This window comes from Chamaea fasciata, unplaced genomic scaffold, assembly GCF_029207755.1.
Source record: "Chamaea fasciata isolate MVZ Bird 193981 ecotype frontalis unplaced genomic scaffold, bChaFas1.0.hap1 SCAF_1, whole genome shotgun sequence".
Lineage (NCBI taxonomy): Eukaryota > Metazoa > Chordata > Aves > Passeriformes > Sylviidae > Chamaea > Chamaea fasciata.
The window spans coordinates 147,232,419-147,250,962 of record NW_027094086.1 but is presented as its reverse complement, the minus strand read 5'-3'; the positions used below and the strand labels follow the sequence as shown (position 1 = coordinate 147,250,962).

Here is an 18,544-nt window from a genome sequence, read left to right as displayed (position 1 = left end):
TAAAACACAGGTAAGCATTCACTAATTTAAAGTGAATGGGAAAGAAGAAAGTGAGCCCACATCGATGTGTGTCTTCATGTGTCTGGCATTGAATACAGGATTATTTGTGTTAGTTAAAGTTATGCACTTACTTAAGTACTTTAGCTGGAATGAGGCCAGAGTACTGATGAGTAATCTGCAGAACCGAGGCCACTGAGAATAACAAATGAAAAAAAATACTCAGAGCCAAATCTGATTTAAATAAACACATTTACTATCTACCATTTTGCTTTCTTCATCTTAGTCTTATATTTCAAAGCTCAATCATGAGTAGTGACTTAATGGTGTGAACATTTATTACACCAGCTTTCAGTGATATTTTTTAAACTTAAAATGAAGCACGTTCCCCCTAAAAAAGCCTAAAATTAGTTGATACGACACTTGAGGCTCGAGTAAACATCACAAAATTCTAGTAACCTAATTGTAGTCTCATCAAAATGTGATTTTAGAATCACTGATTGGTTTGGCTCAGAAGGGACCTTAAAGATCATTTTGTTCCAACCCTTTGCCCTGGTCACGGACTCCTTCCACTAGACCAGGTTGGCTCAGAGCCCCATCCACCTTGGCCTTGAACACTTTCAGAGATGGCGACTCCACAGCTTCAAGCCCAGTGCCTCACCACCCTTAACAATAAAAAAAAAAATTCTTCCTAAAATCTATTCTAAACCTTCCCTCTTTCAGCCCAAGACCATTTCCCCCTGTCCAATCACTACATGCCATTGTGAAGAGTCTCTCTCCTGCCTTCTTGTAGCCCCTTAAGGCACTTGGAGGTGCTCTAAAGGCCTCCCTGAACACTCTCCACTCCCTTCTGAGCAGCCCCAGCTCCCCCAGCCTGTCATTTTCATGACCACCAGCAGTTCTGAAAGGCTGAAATCGGATCTGTTGAACCTGGACATCAGATCTAGTGCAGAGTTACAAAGGTGGTCTTCTGAGAAATGCAGACAACCTCCAGCTCAGAGCTGAGTCACCCACAACCTCAACAAAACTTCAAAAAATTTGCATAGACCTGGACTGAACAAATAACTCCCTCTGTGGCACGAGCTGCTGTGCCGCAAGGTGCAGGTAAACAGCTGCTACAGGTGGCCACTTTCTGCAGTGCCCATCACACTGAGGATCTCAGGAGGGCTCCAGAAGGAGCTTTTGGAAGCTCTCTCGAAGAGCCAGGCAAAGATAACACTGTGTTTTTTCAGGAGGACTTTGAGCACTGAGGACTTGTAGCACTTGGGGCTTGTGTGTTTGCATTAGATTTCAAGCCCACCCCACAGCTGACAAACTTGAGGCATGAGTGCTATCAGAGGCCCCACTAAGGCTTGTGAGGCCTGTTATCTCACAGTAGCTGCTATTATACACAAACAAACCAATGTATTAATAAACTTCCTTCAACACACAGACTACGGTTGGCCTGTAATCTCCAAGTAAATTAATTTTTGACTGAAAGCGGTTTTTCAGATGGCACGGAATGCACATAGCTTGAGGAACCTAAGCCTCTTCCTGAATTCATTCCAGATCTACTGCTGATCACTCCAGGCCTCGTTTTTGTGCGCTGCTTCTTTTTTTTTTTATTATCAAGCACAAAAGAAATCTGCAGTGACAGCAACACGCAGTGGGTACCTTCCTTCTGCCGTGCATCTTTCCCTTTTCACAGCCTCTTAACTACATCCTTCCCTCATTCCAGGTACACTGGAACCAGACCTGGAACTGGATCAGTGAAACCAGATGGGGCTCAGTGCTGGTTCTGTGGTCTGATGCCCTCTGGAAGGACTGAAACAAGGGCTGTGCTGAGCATGAAGCGTACCAAGCGCGTGAGCCCAACGTTTCATGACTACAAACAAGATCAGAAAGGGACATGCGAAGAGTGGTAAGGCTTTGCCCTGTATTCCAGGAAGCAGAATTGAAAAAAAATTGAAATTAGTTCCACACTAAGGACCAGGGACACACCTCTAGCAAGCCAGCCACCACGCTCATGTTCCTGCAGAGCTGGTAGAGATGCAGATAGAGAGGTTCATTCATGGGCGGTGGGTGCTTTCACTGTGGATATGGCAAATACTGGGTTCACAGCACAGCACATAACCTTAGATGCAGATTGAGTCTGTAGATAAACGTCTGGAAGAGCTGAAATTATTTCTCGACATGCCTCCCTGGGGCTCAGAAGAGCAGCCAACTTGACAGTGATTTTTTGTGTAAATCTTGATGTGCTCTGAAAACACGAGGGCTTGCTGGCCACAGTTACAGCCTGCAGTATAAAAGCCTGTTGCTACAAACTTTGAACACAACAGATTCTATCTATGGTTAGCTTATCTTAAGCCACTTGCAGCTCTTGTTCAAAAGTATCTGAGTTATGTAGAATTTCTGAATGTATTTATCACTATAACATTTCTGACTTAGAGCAGTGTAGCCCCATTTTTTCATAAATGGGAAACTGAGGCACTGAGAAATCAAATAACCTAGGGCTGCACAAGTGACCTCTGATGGGGCAGGTGATTGCAGCCGGGTCTCTCTGGTCAGCTACTGGCACTATTTTTCTCCTCTTCAAATTCTTGCTTTCCTTAATGACTCTGCAAGTGAAACATTCATCGGATTCCAAGATCTCTTCCCTGAAATAGCAGCAGCCAAATCCTCAAGGCCATGAGAAAAAGGAGGTTGAAGAACACATCCATATCTTCATAGTGCAACCCCTGTACCCATAAAATCTTTGATGATGGAAGAAACTACTTAGTGACCAGTTTATGTTGTACAATAGCCATGCCCTCATGGCATACTCCAGGAAAGAATGTTGTGTACTTTCTGTGCAACTCTTTTGTATAAAGGATCGTGCGGCCAGCAGTACCCGGGAAATGATTGTCCCTCTGTAGCTAGCACAGGTAAGGTCACACCCCAAGCGCTGTGTCCAGTTCTGAGCTCACAAGAAAGACATTGAGGGGCCACAGCATGTCCAGAGAAGGGCAACACAGCTGGAGAAAGGTCTAGAGAGTGAGTTCTCTTAGCAGCAGCTGAGGGAGCTGGGGCTTTTAGCCTGGAGACAAGGAGGCTCAGGGGAGACCTTCTCACTCTCTACAGCTCCCTGAGAGGAGGGTGCAGCCAGCTGGGGGTCGGGCTCTGCTCCCAGGCAACAGTGACAGGAAGGAGGCCATAGTCTCAAGGTGCATGAGGGGAGGTTCAGTTTAGACATCAGAAGGAATTTCTTCATGGTAAGGGTTGTTAAACATTGGAGTGGAGGCTCAAGGAAGTGGCAGAGTCACCACCCCTGGAGGTGTTCAAGAAATGGACTTGGACATCAAAAGACTGGATATGGCACTCAGTGATCAGTGAAAGGTTGGACTCAATGATCTTAGAAGTATTTTTCAGCCTGAATGATTCTGTGATCCTGTATTCCTCACAGTGCTTCCTAAGGAATCAGCTTTGGCAGTGCCCTGTTCCTGTGTGCAGGATGTCTCTTGGGATTTATTTCATGCAGTTGTTTCTGGCAGGCTCAAGGGAAAGAGGTAGGAAAGGGGCCAGGTGTTTCTCTCATAAGCCAAGTCTCCATTGGTAGCTGTTCCCATTTACACAAAGAGCTCGAACCTGAGGTAGGACACACCATGAATGTTTCCAAGTAAATACAATCCTGACACCCAAAGAAATGCCAGACACACAACAGCAGGCAGATAGCAATCTTCCAGCTGCTGCCCTCCCTGCCACTCATTCAGCAGCACCATTTCCACTGTCACCAAAGCTCCTCTCCTCTCCTCTCCTCTCCTCTCCTCTCCTCTCCTCTCCTCTCCTCTCCTCTCCTCTCCTCTCCTCTCCTCTCCTCTCCTCTCCTCTCCTCTCCTCTCCTCTCCTCTCCTCTCCTCTCCTCTCCTCTCCTCTCCTCTCCTCTCCTCTCCTCTCCTCTCCTCTCCTCTCCTCTCCTCTCCTCTCCTCTCCTCTCCTCTCCATCTACTTAGTTATTTTGAACATTAAATATTTTCCTCAACTTTTTTTTTATCCTCTGTCCTTCAGCTTCCTTTCTCATATTCAGTACCTGCTGTTGTCATTTTGAAATACTTTAATAGACCATAAAAATTGCACAAAGACTCTGATCTAGCAAAGTGACTTGAAACACAGCTTTAAGTGCTCCAGTAGTGTTGACTCCAACAGAGCTACCACTGTGCTTAAATCCAACCACACATTTAAGTGTTTTCCTGGATCAAGGCCATCACCACACTGACATCAGCCAGAACAAAACAGCACCTGAGATTCAGCAACATAAATACATAGCAACCCCAACCAAACTCAGTGCTGTAACCTTCAGGTTACCTTTCCTCAGTGCCTCCTGCCATTGCTAACTCTGTTATGGCTACACTTAGAATCTCTTCTGCAAGCATGCACTGGATGTAGTGTTTGGGAACAACCCTGCTTAAGCCAATGCTTTCTTACCGTTTTAGAATTTGTCTGGCCTGTTTTGCTAGCTCAGGCTCTTGGACAATAAAGTTCCCAGGGCAAAAAGCATGTTTATTTTTCTGCTTGAATCGTATGTGCTCATACACCACAAAATAGCAATTAGTAACTTTCTGTTCAGAGGTACAAGGAAGAAGATTCTCTACATAGCACAGATGCCCTGACTTGTGCAGCTGTAAGTGAAGAAGTATGATGGATCACAGTTTCGAAAGTCCAAGGTATTAACCTGAGCACTGGCACTTTACTGTAACCCTAAATGTGCAAAAAGACTAAAGTAATCCCTCCCCTCCTGAATTCCGCTCCCTCCCTTTCTTTTGCTAACCTTCTGTCTCCATCACTTTTCCTCTTTTATTCCCTGTTGATTACTTCACAGGTTTACACTTCAGTTTATGAGTCCCATACAGTTGGAGCCTTGTCCTCTGTTAATCATAAAATAAGATTATGCACACCTTGGGCCCTGTACAAATCATTATTGTCTTCCTACAAATGTCTTCCACATGGCCCCACCCTCGGTTCCAGCTGAGAACTGAGCTGCTGTTGTGAACAAGCTCAAAGAATAAATATTTTGCATTCATTGCACCAGCACAATGGAAACATTTTTCCAGGCTGCTGCCAAGATGGTATCTAGTCCTCCTCTGACTCAGCAGCCCATGCAGCTGACTTTCAAATGGCCAAACTTGCTTGATTGTAATCTTAAAAGAAAAAAAAAAAAAAGAAACCCACAACAACCAGCTGCATTTTTAAAGAGCTGTGTTGCTCTCCTCTTGCACAAGCAGGTAGTGACAAGATAAAATGTAAAAGCTAGGAGAAAGAAGCCAAACAGGAGTGAGCCCTTTTTGGGATGTCTCCTTTATTTCTTCCAATTTCACCAGTTTATTTCATCCAGTCAGAGAAAGGGATTGGGGAATGTCGTGAGGAAGTGACAAAGGAATATGACTGCTTTGTGCAGAAAATTTCCTCCTGGTATCAACCAGCCTTTAACATTCTTTAAAGCTGTTTTGGCCATTAAAGACAGTGTAACTAAAAATAAAATATAGACAAAACTGGGTTAAGAAAGATGAAGATGGGTAGGAATTCTAAGAATTCCTTTCCATAAGCATTTTTTTTCCTTATTCTTAGGTCACTTTCTCTCTAGTCCAATCCAGAAGCAGGAAAGGTGCAACCAAAGAGGTTCAAAGCTGCTTCTCTCTCCTCTATTCTCATGGGAAAACTTTGCTCTATAATCCCTACTGCTTTGTGAATAAACAGCCTTGATGGTGAATAATTTTAGTGTTCCAAAACTGTCCAGATACAGCTGGTGAGGAACTGTCAGTCACCCTGCATGAAACTGCAGCTTTATATTAAATCACAGAGTAGGCATCCGGCTTCTAATCACTGATGGAGGTTACTCCTACCAGAAGTTCTGATCTTCTAAGCAGAATAACAGGATGCTTATTAAATTAACAAGTCTAAAATTCCAAATAAACTGTGCCATGAGAAATCAGTTCAATGGGTAAAATGAGGCTGTCCCTCCAGCACCCTCTTACATCACGGTACTTAACCAAAAGATATCTATTTATATAGACACACGAGGCCAGATCCTTCGGTTTAGCCTTTTTATACCATGCATGGTGCAGGATTTAGGGTGATAAAAGTAATTTAGGTTTAAGCTACTAACTCTGTCTTCAGGGTGCTGGGGTCATGATTTCGGTACCAATGAGTATCTTAAAAAAGCCCCAGAGATGCTCTAGTTTTAATTGCCTTAGCTACTTATAGCCTTATGAGAGCTGTCAAAGCAGCTGGGAATTGATTGGACTCAGCATTCTGGCTATTCATCCTTTCCACCTCGCCTTCCTCCTTTTGATCTAGGACTAAGAGGAACAGGAATTGTAGGACTTCATGTCATTAAAATAAATTCTCCACTGAGTGAACCCATAGATAGTTGATTAAATTATTTCTGTAGCTGCAGAAAAAGCCACAAGTTAACACAGACAAACATTTCCTTAGGGGGAAAAAAATCATCTTTATGCAATAAAATTTCTCTGCATTGTAAGATTGATTGCATGAATCTGGACAGTGCAACCAGAATACAAATAAATGAGGACACCAGTGTTTCAAGAGGTTGTGGTTGAATTTTTTTTTCTTTTAAAACAAGTAAATAGCTTTAAAAAAAACCCCAACAAATTAATCGATATAAAAGGGATAGCAAGATGCTTTTTGCATATTCTAAAATGGGAGAAAAACACCAAATGGGATACAAAAGGTATGACTAATAGGGAGAAAGTGAAGTGAGGAAACAGAATATTAATACAATGGGAGCTGTGATTAAAAACTAGTGTGATATAGCTGAAGCTTTCTATTTTTCTAAAGTCCAGATTAATTTATTTTTTATGTCTATATGGACTATAGTCTACTGTAGACTTTCCAACCATTTTAAATAATTCTCCTATGAACTTATATTCGATTCAGTGGAGCCACCATCACGCTCTGTCAGAGGAGACTGAAATCAAATCAGGTGGGCTCCAGACATTCTCCCAGCAGTATTTTCATAATTGTTGTGGGGTTCATCATAGAGCGATTCCATTACTAGGTTTACAACTAATTAGTTATGTGCCCACTGTTGGAGAAATATTTTAAATTTAAACACATTTTCACATGGATAGCAACAGCTCGCATAGGGAAAAAGGATTAAACAAGGATAGCTTGTTTCAGCCTATGGGATCTCTTAGGGAACACAATCACCTCCCAGGAGTGCTGCTGTTAAGGCACTTAAAAGGAGCCTGGACACACCAGCCCTGCCAGAGCTCTGCCAGTGGTAAATGACAGCCTTTGGGGCTCTAATTTTGGTGATCAGTTTACCGTGGTGTGAATCACAGCTGAATCACAGTAATGTCTTGGCACTCTCACACACTGCCTTAAACCACACAAATACTGAAATAAGGAGTTCTGGTACATTGGAAAACTGGATTCCTTTCTTCCCAGCCTGTACTTTTTTTTTTTTTTTTTTTTTTTTTTTTTTTTTTTTTTTTTTTTAAAAGACAACCTCAGAATCAAAGAACACTTTTCTGTTCTCTTCATCAGATTTCAATGTCTTTACTCACCCAGCAGATTATGGAGCTCTGATAGGTGGTATGGCTCTTTGGAGAGAGCCAAAGCAAAGGACCTGCTGCACACATCCTGGTTCCCAGGCTCCTTGCCAGCACAGGGTGTGATGTAACAGCCTCTCTCTCACGCTGAACAAGTTAACAGCCCTGTTTGGGAGTTTACTACATTTTGGCTAAGAAACAGCATGAATAGCTTTGCGGGGAAGCGCTACTGTTTAACAAGCGAGTAGCTGCAGGAACAATCTGGTTTCTCCCTTTTAGCCAGGACTGGAAGAGAGTCCCAGCTGTACATTACATCTCTCCTCTCCCATTTGCTGGAGCAGCAAGGACTGTGCACAATGAATACAGACCAGACTCCCTTCTTGTGTGCTCTGTCTGCACACAGGACTCACTCACACAAGCTAAGAGCAAGTCCCTGGCTACCTTCTGGCTGACTTTTCCTCTTGTTAAGAACGTTCTGGGAAATTACTTGGCTTGGAAGTTATTTGGAGGACAGTGGCTCACAACACAATAATATGGAAAGGACCATTTGTAGGCATGTTCTGCCTTTGTCACTTCTTGTGGGCAGAGGAAGCCCCAGCCTTGTTTTCCACCAAAAGAGACCTCAAAGGCAACTCTCCAGTTGCAACTCTCCTTTGAGTTGCAACTCTCCTCCTTCTGGCCTGGGCTCCTCTCATGCTGGGAAAGGGGAAACCAGGAGATGAGGTACCACAGCAGTTCTTGTGTTTGCAGGAAGTAGTGCTGTTTTCACAGAATCTTATGCATCAAGAGAAGAAGAAAGGATGAAAGGAAAGGATACAACCACATAATGCCCAACGTGCCACATTCCACTTCAAAATCCGGACAAGGCAGAAACAGGGCAAACAGGTTTGTTACTGAATTTGCAACCTCTCTGCATTCCTTTCATGGTTCGTAATGTCACACCAGAGAAGAGTTATCATTTACCGCTTACTGCCTGAAGGTTACACCATCCAAACAACACAAGGCCAAAGTACAGAGTCGTGAACTGCATTGTGAGAAATCAAATTGCTCCTTTGCCGTTTAATGCAGCACGCAGTGATCTTTAGGCACTGCTTTGATCTCTTATCAGCTGAATTTCTCATTGTAACCTTCTAACTCAGCCACTAGAACACTTACACACACAGGGGAGAGCCCGGCAGAGCTGCTGCAGTGGTGTGTGACAGCCCCAGCACTTGCAGCTTTGGGCATCTGGGGAGAGCCTGGATCAGAAGTGCAGCGCCTGGAGTCAATCCCTTCCTTCACAGCCAGCCCCAGAGGCTCCACAGCCCCCTGGGGATCGGAGTCATCCCCTGCAAAGGCCTCTCTGGGGGATGCAGAGACAACTGCAGCTACTGCACTCCCAGCTTAAGCCACTCAGAGAGGTTTCTAAAGTTAGGTGGGATAAATCCAGACCTTGGTGATTACCACAGATACCCATTTAGCATGAGGTTAATTGCTTAGCTTTGTGTACCGTGTTGAGGTGATACTTGCTGAAGGAGGATCTCCCTCTCTCAGGAAGTGTCTCCCACTATTTATTTCCTTCCCCAGAATTGAAGGCTTAAAAATCACATGAAAATACCCACTGTTGGAAGTGCTAGTACAACATGAAAAGTTTTGGTTACATCTGCTGGGAATAAGTATTTTTATTCTTCCCTCCATGCCTTCTCTCTTACTGGACAGATTTAACCGTTCTGCACCCAACTCTCAGACAGGTAAAAAACAATTTCAAAACCAGCTTCAAATGCCATTAATTATAAAAATGGGTTAAAATTAATTCCAAGTCCTGATACTATACATCTTCCTATCGTTATCTGTTCTTCTGGTCTTTTTGGGTTTGTTTTTTTTTTTTTTTTTGCAAATAATATTTCCAGGTCTGGGTCTAAGGATTCCTCTTTCCTACTGCAATATATTTAGCAATCATGAATCATTTATAATAGTTCTGTGGTCTCACACATTATCATTACCAGTTAAACAATGTAATAAGTAAATGAGATTTAAGTTGACAGAGCCCTGTAGATAAGAGCCAACCTCTCATTTCAGATGTTAACTAGAAGCTTCCATATCATTGAACTGATCACCTAACAGCATGGCCACTATGAAACCATTTACCATAAGATTTATAGTGTGCTTTTAAAATAACTGAAATTGTTCTGCCAGCAAATAGTGATGTATGTAAAGAAGAAATTGAGTTTGCCTCTTACAGGTCTGCTTATGGCACATGATTGTGAAATGATGTATTTATTAACACACAGCTCAGAATAAATGAAATGTTTGAAATACAGTACTCGAGTCAAGAATGTTTTTCTACTGCTGTTGTATTTGCAAAGGAATGTTGGGTCAATAATTTGCAGGGATCAAAATACACAACAGCGCTGAGAGAACACTCATCAGCTTCATATTCATATCCTTCAGCAGGAATTCAGCCTTTCCCTCTAACAGTTTCTCCTTCCAGAAGAGAACGGCAAATCTAATCTCTCTTTCCAGTCTCTGTTGAAAATTAAACATCCAGAGCTTTGTTCCTCACTGATCTCTGGCTGCTGACATTTACTGCCAAGTAAACCAAATCCCTAATGATTCACTGGCAGCCCTGCACTGCTCTCAGACATAAATGAGCACAGAGGGCACCAGTCAATCAGGTGCTACACATCTCACGTATTTCTGTATCTTCTGAACAGGAGAGAATTGAGTCCAGCATTCTGAGTTACCCCTCAGACTCTCTCTTGTACACACATACAACCACAACTGTTCATAAAAACCTGCTGAGAATTCTGTTTCTTTATTCTGGCATCTTCTACTCAACTTCGTGTTGTCTGAATCAGCAAATAATCAAAAACAAAACAAACTTTTCAGTCTTTCAGTCAGTGGAATGTGCTAAGATTATGCTGTTTCTTCACTTCTATTCTAACAGGTACAAAAGACTCTTCTGTAGCTGCATAACACAGATGAACACATTCATATGCAAATAATATGACTGATTGACTAAAACCTACCCAAAATACTTTTGTATCCTACAAACCCTTGGGTTTAATAATTCCTGTATCCCAAGAATAAACTGACATGGAAAGGCAGTGAGCTGGCTCCAGAAAGGTTACCGCTGGAGTTCCCTAACTATAAATGTAGGACTTATTTTATTTAATATTTTAATGATTTACTTTTGCATAGCAGAAGAACAGAAAGTCTGTAATTTGTAGGGAGCGTTTGGCTTTCTTGACCTAAAAAAACAAAGTTTGGCTACTGGTACAACAGGATGTAGGAAACAATGAATGAAAACTGCCATTAATTTTAAAAGCAAATAGTTATAACCTGTCCATGAAAAAATTATGTTGAAAATCAGAGACTTCCTAACCTTTACAGAAGGGGCCCCCAAAATAGGGCAGGTGCTTTATGGGATGTGTATGAATGACCTGAAAGTTGTAGATGAACTCTGATCTAGGACCCAAATGCTTTCACCATCACAACAGCTGCTGCTACTGGAGGTGCCTCGCACAAAATCAAAAAGGCTTTGGGATTGCTGTGCTACTGTGTTCAGATCCTGGAACAGCTTTCCCATGGGTGAGTGGGAGGAAACTTCCTGCTTTTAAATAAATTACTGAGAACTGCAATGAAACAGAACTCGTAGCTGTTCAACAGAGCAACTGACCCCACGAACCTGTATGCCCTTTGCAATTCTAGATTTCTAGATACAAAAAATCTTGAAGATTTCATATTTTGGAGGGGAAAAAAAAAAGGAAGAAAAATCTGGGCCAGGCAGATGCAGGGTAGTTTACTCTGGTGACAGATCACGGTCTGCTGGCTCCATGAGCCAGAGGAATGGAAAGATACAGGTAATGTGAAGGAAATAACACAAAAGAAAAAGGGGGCAAAAAGGCAGAGGAGAAAGAAAAGGTGGGTGATGCCCCTGAGGCTCAGGCTGGCCAAGGGAGAAGGGAGGAGGCGCAGAGCTGTGCAGTACTGGAGAATATCAGAGGCTGGAATTCAGGTGTTCCCAGGAGCTGCTGAGTTCATGCATTACCAGGAACTGAAGAACCACTCTTATAAAGATACCTCTGCTATGTGGGAGGCTGGATAAATGCCCTGGCAGTGCTGCCCTTCTTTTTCTACTCTCTGAGCTGGGGCAGGAGGTGTGATAGCAACTTGTGCTATTAGTCACCAGCTGTCCCAGTCATCTCAGACACCAGAGGCAGCAGGAACTCAGAATCCCTACAGCTCAGCCTGTGAATTTCTTCTTTAGATGTTCTCTTTGGCTGCTGACTCTCTCATCAGCTCTTCTTAAGGGAGATAAAAGACAATCCTAAATAAAATTTTATTCATCTCTGGCTTGGCATCTCAGGAGTGTATCCTGGGATCTGAAGCCATTGCAAAACTCACTTTGAAAGTAGTGCAAAGATTAGTTACTACCTGGGTAAATCAGAAGTGAGCCACCACCTTTGGATTCCCAGTGCCCACTCAGCCAAACTCTGAAGTAAACTGAAGTAAAAGGCCTTGCTCTCGTTCTGTCCCACAGCACGGACACACACACACTGTACACAGTCCACACACAACCCTGTACATTTCCCACTGGAAAACTGGACACAAGCTTTACTTACTGGTTTTGAGGTAGCACAGGGAGCTGGTGTCATGATGGGAGGCTTGGCTGCGCTTTGAGATGGAGGCAGAGAAAATCTCTGCCCTGTGTCCGGAGGCGAGGAACACTGAATCCGTGTTTCCAGTCTCTCAGGCTCATGCTTATAGGATTCAAGAGGAAACGTGGGCTGCTTGGTCACTTGTGTTGGGGTAGATGGAGAAGAGGAGAGGCTAGAGGCTGTGAACAACAATAATGGTCAAAGATCAGTTCAGGTGAAAAGCAGAGGGAGATCTCAGCTTTACAGAAATCCTGTACTTTTTCATCACATTTCCCCAAACTAAAAGAAGGGATCTCACCTCCTTGTTTATGAAGGGGAATCTGTACCTTGCCGTTAAAACTCTTTTAAGATGGTTGAACTGTCCGATCCACTACAGGGAGGCACAGTGGCAGGATGGGAGTGCTGGAGGTCTGTGTTGTATTAACCTCCTGTCTGATTGCTTATTTCTAAAATGACACTCAGCACGGGTATTACTCTATTGTTGTTATTTTAATACTCCTGTGAGTCTCAGGATTACCTTCATCTCATGGCACATGGCTCAAAACCTTTAATGGTTGCTTTTTCTTCTTTTTTGTTATTTTAATAGTATTTCAGCCAGCAGTTAAAATACAATGAGGAGGAGAGACAAAAAGGAACAGGGCATATTTCTAGTGAGCCTCAGTTTGCTTTCTGTAAAGCTCTTGTACAGCCCTTGTACAAACTAAAATTGTTTTCAGCTGCCTTTGAGGAGAAAGATTGATCTTATCTTTTGCCAAAAATCAGTGGTAGCAGCAGATAATTTCTCTTGGGAGCACCCCGTTTTTATTTGACACGTGTATGTACCCCAGCTGTATTTTTGGTTACGTTCCTAGGGCAGCTCTGAATTGTGAACAAACAGATTTAAACTGTGTTTATTACCCATTTGAAAACCTGCAGACATCCACCACCAGTCAGAAAATTCAGGTTCCAGCATCTGTGTTTCTAGTTACATGTACATCAGCAAACCAAGGATGGTTCTCTGGTGCCAGCATAAATCAGAACAGACTCATGTGCATAAAAACCACGAGGCTGAACTGGGATATGTATTTTTAAGTGGGCTGTAAGACCTCTGAACTTGGCTCATTTCTTGTGCTTCCACAGATTTGTGTTGATGATCATAGTCCAAAGGGGACTCAAACCCATCAAAAGAGAGCAGATTAGTGAGAATAAAATCCCAGGCCACCCAAAGGAGTGTTTGAGAACATGATGTTGCATTTTCATGGTAAGTCTGGCTCCTTGGTGTGAGCTTTCAGGGCTCCACCGGAGATTATTGCACCAGAGGCTTTTTCCTCAGTTCCTAGACTTGGAACACTGGACATCCAACAACTCAGGGAGGGATCTATTACTTGAAAAAACTATTACTCCTGACATATCTGGGGAAGAGTTAGCATATTCTGTGTTTAAAGGAATTAACATGTAATATGGGTAACTGTTCTTTACCTATTATTCTTCTTTGAAAACAACCTTTCTTGATGGCATTTACATAATAAGAGAGTTAACTCTGTAATAATAGAGTCACTCAGCATGAAACCTGCAAAATAATTAGGCTCTTATATGTTTTATTAATAGTGGGTTTAGTGGTAGAGAGTACAGTATTTATTTCTCTCAAACAAAAATCCTAATTCTCACTGATAAATTTTAGCTTCGCTGGAATCAAAAAGGACCCCCCTACTCAGTCCCTGTCTTTGGTCCTTTTCCAAACTTGCAGCTGGACTTCCATTTAATTTGATTTTTAGGGAGCCCTGCAGCTCTGCCAGTCAAGCAGCAATCCCACAGGCCCAGGGGAGACTGGGGTTGGAGGCAGGTACAGATGTTGGCTGATGTGACATGCCACAGAGAGAGGCAAGAGTAACCACCCTGGCATTTTGAATGTCCTCAACTCCTGCTCATTTCAGGGGGGCTGGAGAGTGTGCTCCACTTCCTTAAGGACTGGAAGGACACTTAACTTGCCTGGTCAGTTTTTTGCTTACAGACAAATTTAAATAAACAGTTCTGGGGAAAGATGCTCCTCTGTTTTTATGGAACAAATGTTCCCTGAGTGCTCAGATTGGTAGCTGAGATAGCTGTAATCGATACAAATGGAAATCCACTAAAAGGGAGAAAAACACCATTAGATCTTAAAGTCTTGTGGGATGTGTTCATTGTGTGCTAATGTATCCAGCAAGTCCACAAAACCATTTCCAGTGCTGAGAGGCTCTGCCAGAAGAGCTTTTACCAGACATACAGAAACCACACACTCAGCAGCCGAGCAAGGCTGGCCTGCCAAGTGCAGAGGACATCTGTAGGACACAGGGGCATGTGGATCCAAGGGGGCCACGGAAGGAACATCTCTTGCATCCTATGAAAACTACTGTCACCTCATCACAGACATGTAACAGCCCAGGCAGGACAGACAGCATGGTTTCCATCTTATTCATGGTGGTGAATCTCCTTTTGGATGCCAGCCTTGGATATTTGGCATGAGTTTTTATGGATGAAGAGCATCTGTGACTCCAGCACACTGAGCCTTAGAACTGTTTGTTCAACCAGGCACTTCAAACATAAAGTACTCACTGTGAGGCACAACCTAATACATCTGAGATTCAATTTGTCTGTGACTCAGTTTCTGCACAGAGTTGGAGGGGGAAAATATAATTATTTTGCAGGGTACTTGATAAAATTAATGTAATTAAGCTTTTCAATCTTTTAGAAGCCTACCTTATAGCATTATTGTGGTATCTATGCCATTTACATTTGTACAATACTGAGATTGAAGTAATAATCACATAGGAAATGCTAATTTTTAAATGAATATTACAGCAAAATACTTTTGGCTGCTGTGATACAGCCAAACACCCTAAACCCTGTCAAGTTTTTTATAAAAGCCTTCTGTATCAAAGAAGGAAAATCTATAATATATCTCCAGAGCAAAATCAGTTCAGGAGTTACAGGACTTTGTGTTAACTTTACTCCTATTGGACTGACAACAGCAGCACTGGTGTAAATATAGTTATCTGTACATGCAGTAGGTGCCCTGCTCTGCTACATCAGAAGGAATCCAGTGAAGAGATACAACTCTATCCCATAGCTAAAACCAGGTTTTTTTGGGAGAATGTACTTAAAACAATTAAGCAGGGAAAACCAGACAATTCAGGATTCTTCTACAATGAAGCCGAAACAATTCAGTATGCATGTAGGATTTGAAGGAAGAAACACACTTTGACATTGGCTACAAACCCTACTAGTTCTGGTATCAACATGGACAAAATGTGGTGTTTTCATGTTATGAAACTAAATAGCTGTCCTTTTTTGTGTAGCACAAAAGAATTTTAGAAAAAAAATTAAAAAGAGAGAAAAAGGTCTAGCAGATTGGTTGCTGTGTCTCTGGCTAACAAAAGGGTTTGTCCTTTGGGGTTGGAACTGGATGGTCTGTAAGGTCTCTTCCAACCCAAAACATTTGATGATTTGATGATTCTGTATTTCCTATTGATTAACCCTATGCAGTTCTGAAACAATCTGAGAGTTTTGCTTTGTTCTGATTCATTCTCACATTATCTTTCTTGGGACAAAACAGGAGCAAATAAAGAGCATAACTTTGTGATCTCCAAATTGATGAATCATAAGTGCTAACATTTGCATAACCAATTATGCATATGAATAAGAATATTCATGAGATCCACATGAATATGTGGTTCAAAACAACTTTCATATTAAAGCTTTACATGGAATGTGTATGTGAGATCCTAACAGGACTAAAAAGCACTAGACTTTGAGCAGAATGGGGCTGTCTCCAGCGGCCTTCCCCCTGCGACAGGGACAGCACACAGGGATGGCCCAGCACTCAGTTCTGTGCCCCTGTTTGAGCAGTTTCAGCCGGGATCAAGCCACACATCATGGGTTGGATGCAAAAGCCCCAAGGAAGCACTGCTGGAATGGCAGGGCCCACATCTTGGGCTCAAGCCACACCCAGCACTGGCTGGTATGAGCTGGGCACAGACATACAGAACCAATGTTGCTCCCTTCACTTTTTTCTCGGGGTATTTACAACAATTTCTCCTAAATAAAGCCCTTATTTTTCACAGCATTAAGTTTTACTGGGGCATTCTGATCCAAACCAGCCCTTCACTGAGACATAACAGGAAAGGATGAAGTGCTGCGCTGTCATCCGTGTACTCCCAAGGGAAGAAGGGTGGATGCCCTCCCACATTTCCTACATTCCCAGGGTGACACCCACAATGAGTTCTGTCACCTACATTACATGCCTGACCTGGCACGATGCATCTGGTGGTTTCTGGGAGGAAGGATGCTCACAGCCCAGTGATTCCTGCCTAAGCCTCCCTTTTCATCAACCCTTTTGCAGAAAGAAAAACAGCTGCTGCCCTCATGAAGGTTCAGAGCCACCTGCCCCACAGGATGCTGGAAGGGATTTCAGGGATGTGCTAACACTGCTAAACAGAGGTTTGGCTTCAGGGGGACAGTAATAGAGTCACAAAGGTTTGAGGGCCCTAAGGATGGAGCCAGCAGCCTGTCCTCAAACTTTTACATTTGTGTGCTTAAGATGCTGAAACTGGAGAGTTACTGGCCATGAAAATGAAACCACTCTTTGCACTTTCCCTACAAATCACACTTCAGTATTCCCTCATCCTGTACCTGATCAAGCAAATAACAACATTGCTAATACATAAATCTGTGGCTAAAACAGTTTTCCGAGTTTGTATATAGGGACACATTAATTTACCATTTAGAGTGAAACTTCTCAGAAAAAAAAAAAAAAAGAAGAAGAAAAAACCTCCCAAAAACTAAACAAAAAACCAACAAAAACCAAAACAAAACCCAAAAGGAATTTCCATTTGCAGTGTCTCCATGTGCCACTTTTTGTCTTGACTCTTTCCCAGGACAACACTGTCCTTTCATTTACATTCTCAGCTGGCAGTGAAACAGAGAAGGCTGCAGGCTGTGGCTGCTGAATTTTAAATACCCTGCAGCACAAATGAATCTGAGTTGAGCTGCTGGTTCATTAAGCTGATTCACTCTTCAGACACAATACTGTGTTAATTCTGACACATAAGCAAATCAATGCAAATTATGTGAAATGAGGTTTAATGCCGCTTAATGGCAGTAAAGCTCTGAACCCATCAGCAGGTAGATGGCTACTGCCTGTTTCCATCCAAACAGTACTGGTGACATTGGCACGAAACGTTGCAAAATATTTATTAGTTTAAAAAAATAATTAATTAAGTGTGAAGAGTAAATCTGAAGAGTTCTTGTACCAAAAAAATAGCATGGCTACTGCCCAGGAAATTTCCTGTTTTATCTAACATTGTCACTTCCACACCACTTCAGGTGCCTCCCACCAAATAAGAATTAAAGCTCCTATTCTTGAACCCTACAGCTTTTGTCTGTGATTGACACTGCATCACCCATGTAACAGCCAGGCCTTCCAGCCCTTCCAAGCTCCCTGGTTCCAGCTGAGCAACATCTATCCCAGCTGCATTAGCAAATGCATTTGTTTCAATCTTACTGAAACAGCACCCTGGCTTTCCATGGAGAGGGTACACCACTGAAAGGGAAGCTTACTTGTTTCCAAAAACACATTTCTGATGCTTTCATGAATCAGAGGAAGAGAAAAATACACCTCTGAAGTAATTAAAATATCATATGCTATCTGAAAATTTCACAGGAAAAGGTATATTTTTGCAACCTAAAAAAAACCTAAAAAAAATTCCTATTTATTTATAGTAGTTTGAACTTAGTAAAGGAAACCACTTCTTAAGTGGTCTCAGCCATAGAAATATCTGAAAGCCCCAGCTTTTGCTTCAGATGCTATTTCACTTTGTAAAACCAAAGACAAAGCCCCACTGGTATCCCGAATTCAGCCTGTTCTACTCCCCTTGTGGTCTATTTATGTACCAAGACCACACTTGTATCTGTGGAATCTGCAGTGTAACACCTTTTCCTCAGAAAAATGAGAAAATCAGGAGCTGAAGAGTTGAATTAGCAAAGTTTTGAGAATTGTTCTTCTTTCTGAAGATCTCAAGGCCCCTTTTTGAGGAAAGGCTGATCAGGAGAAACTCTTGGTTGTATCCATTAAAAAAGATGATGCTGTATGCTTAAAGGTATATACTGAAGATCTCTCCTGCAAAGATGATTAGACAGAGGATCTTCCACCTTGCCTAATAACCACACACTGGTTATCTTACATTTGTTAAATGTACTTGTCAAATCTGGAGAGGCTTGACACATTATGTCAGCTCATAAAGCAACAAACACATGAGACCCAAGATCAGAAATCCTGGTGGAGAGCATCCCTCCCAATGGGCTTTTCCTAGTTCTCACTGGCAGCAAAGTTCCAGCCTGGCTTCTAACTACTAATTTTCTGCCAAT

General features: G+C 42.5%; 1 protein-coding gene across 4 annotated transcripts in view; it reads right to left on the bottom strand.

Moving 5' to 3' along the window:
• Positions 1 to 18,544, bottom strand: part of PRKAG2 (protein kinase AMP-activated non-catalytic subunit gamma 2) — a 211,409-nt gene that overhangs the window by 55,251 nt on the left and 137,614 nt on the right. For all 4 annotated transcript variants that reach the window (XM_066201168.1, XM_066201185.1, XM_066201176.1 and 1 more), the window contains one exon: positions 12,128 to 12,342. In XM_066201168.1, coding sequence (XP_066057265.1) covers positions 12,128 to 12,342 — 215 coding nt within the window. The remainder of the gene's footprint in view (positions 1 to 12,127; positions 12,343 to 18,544) is intronic.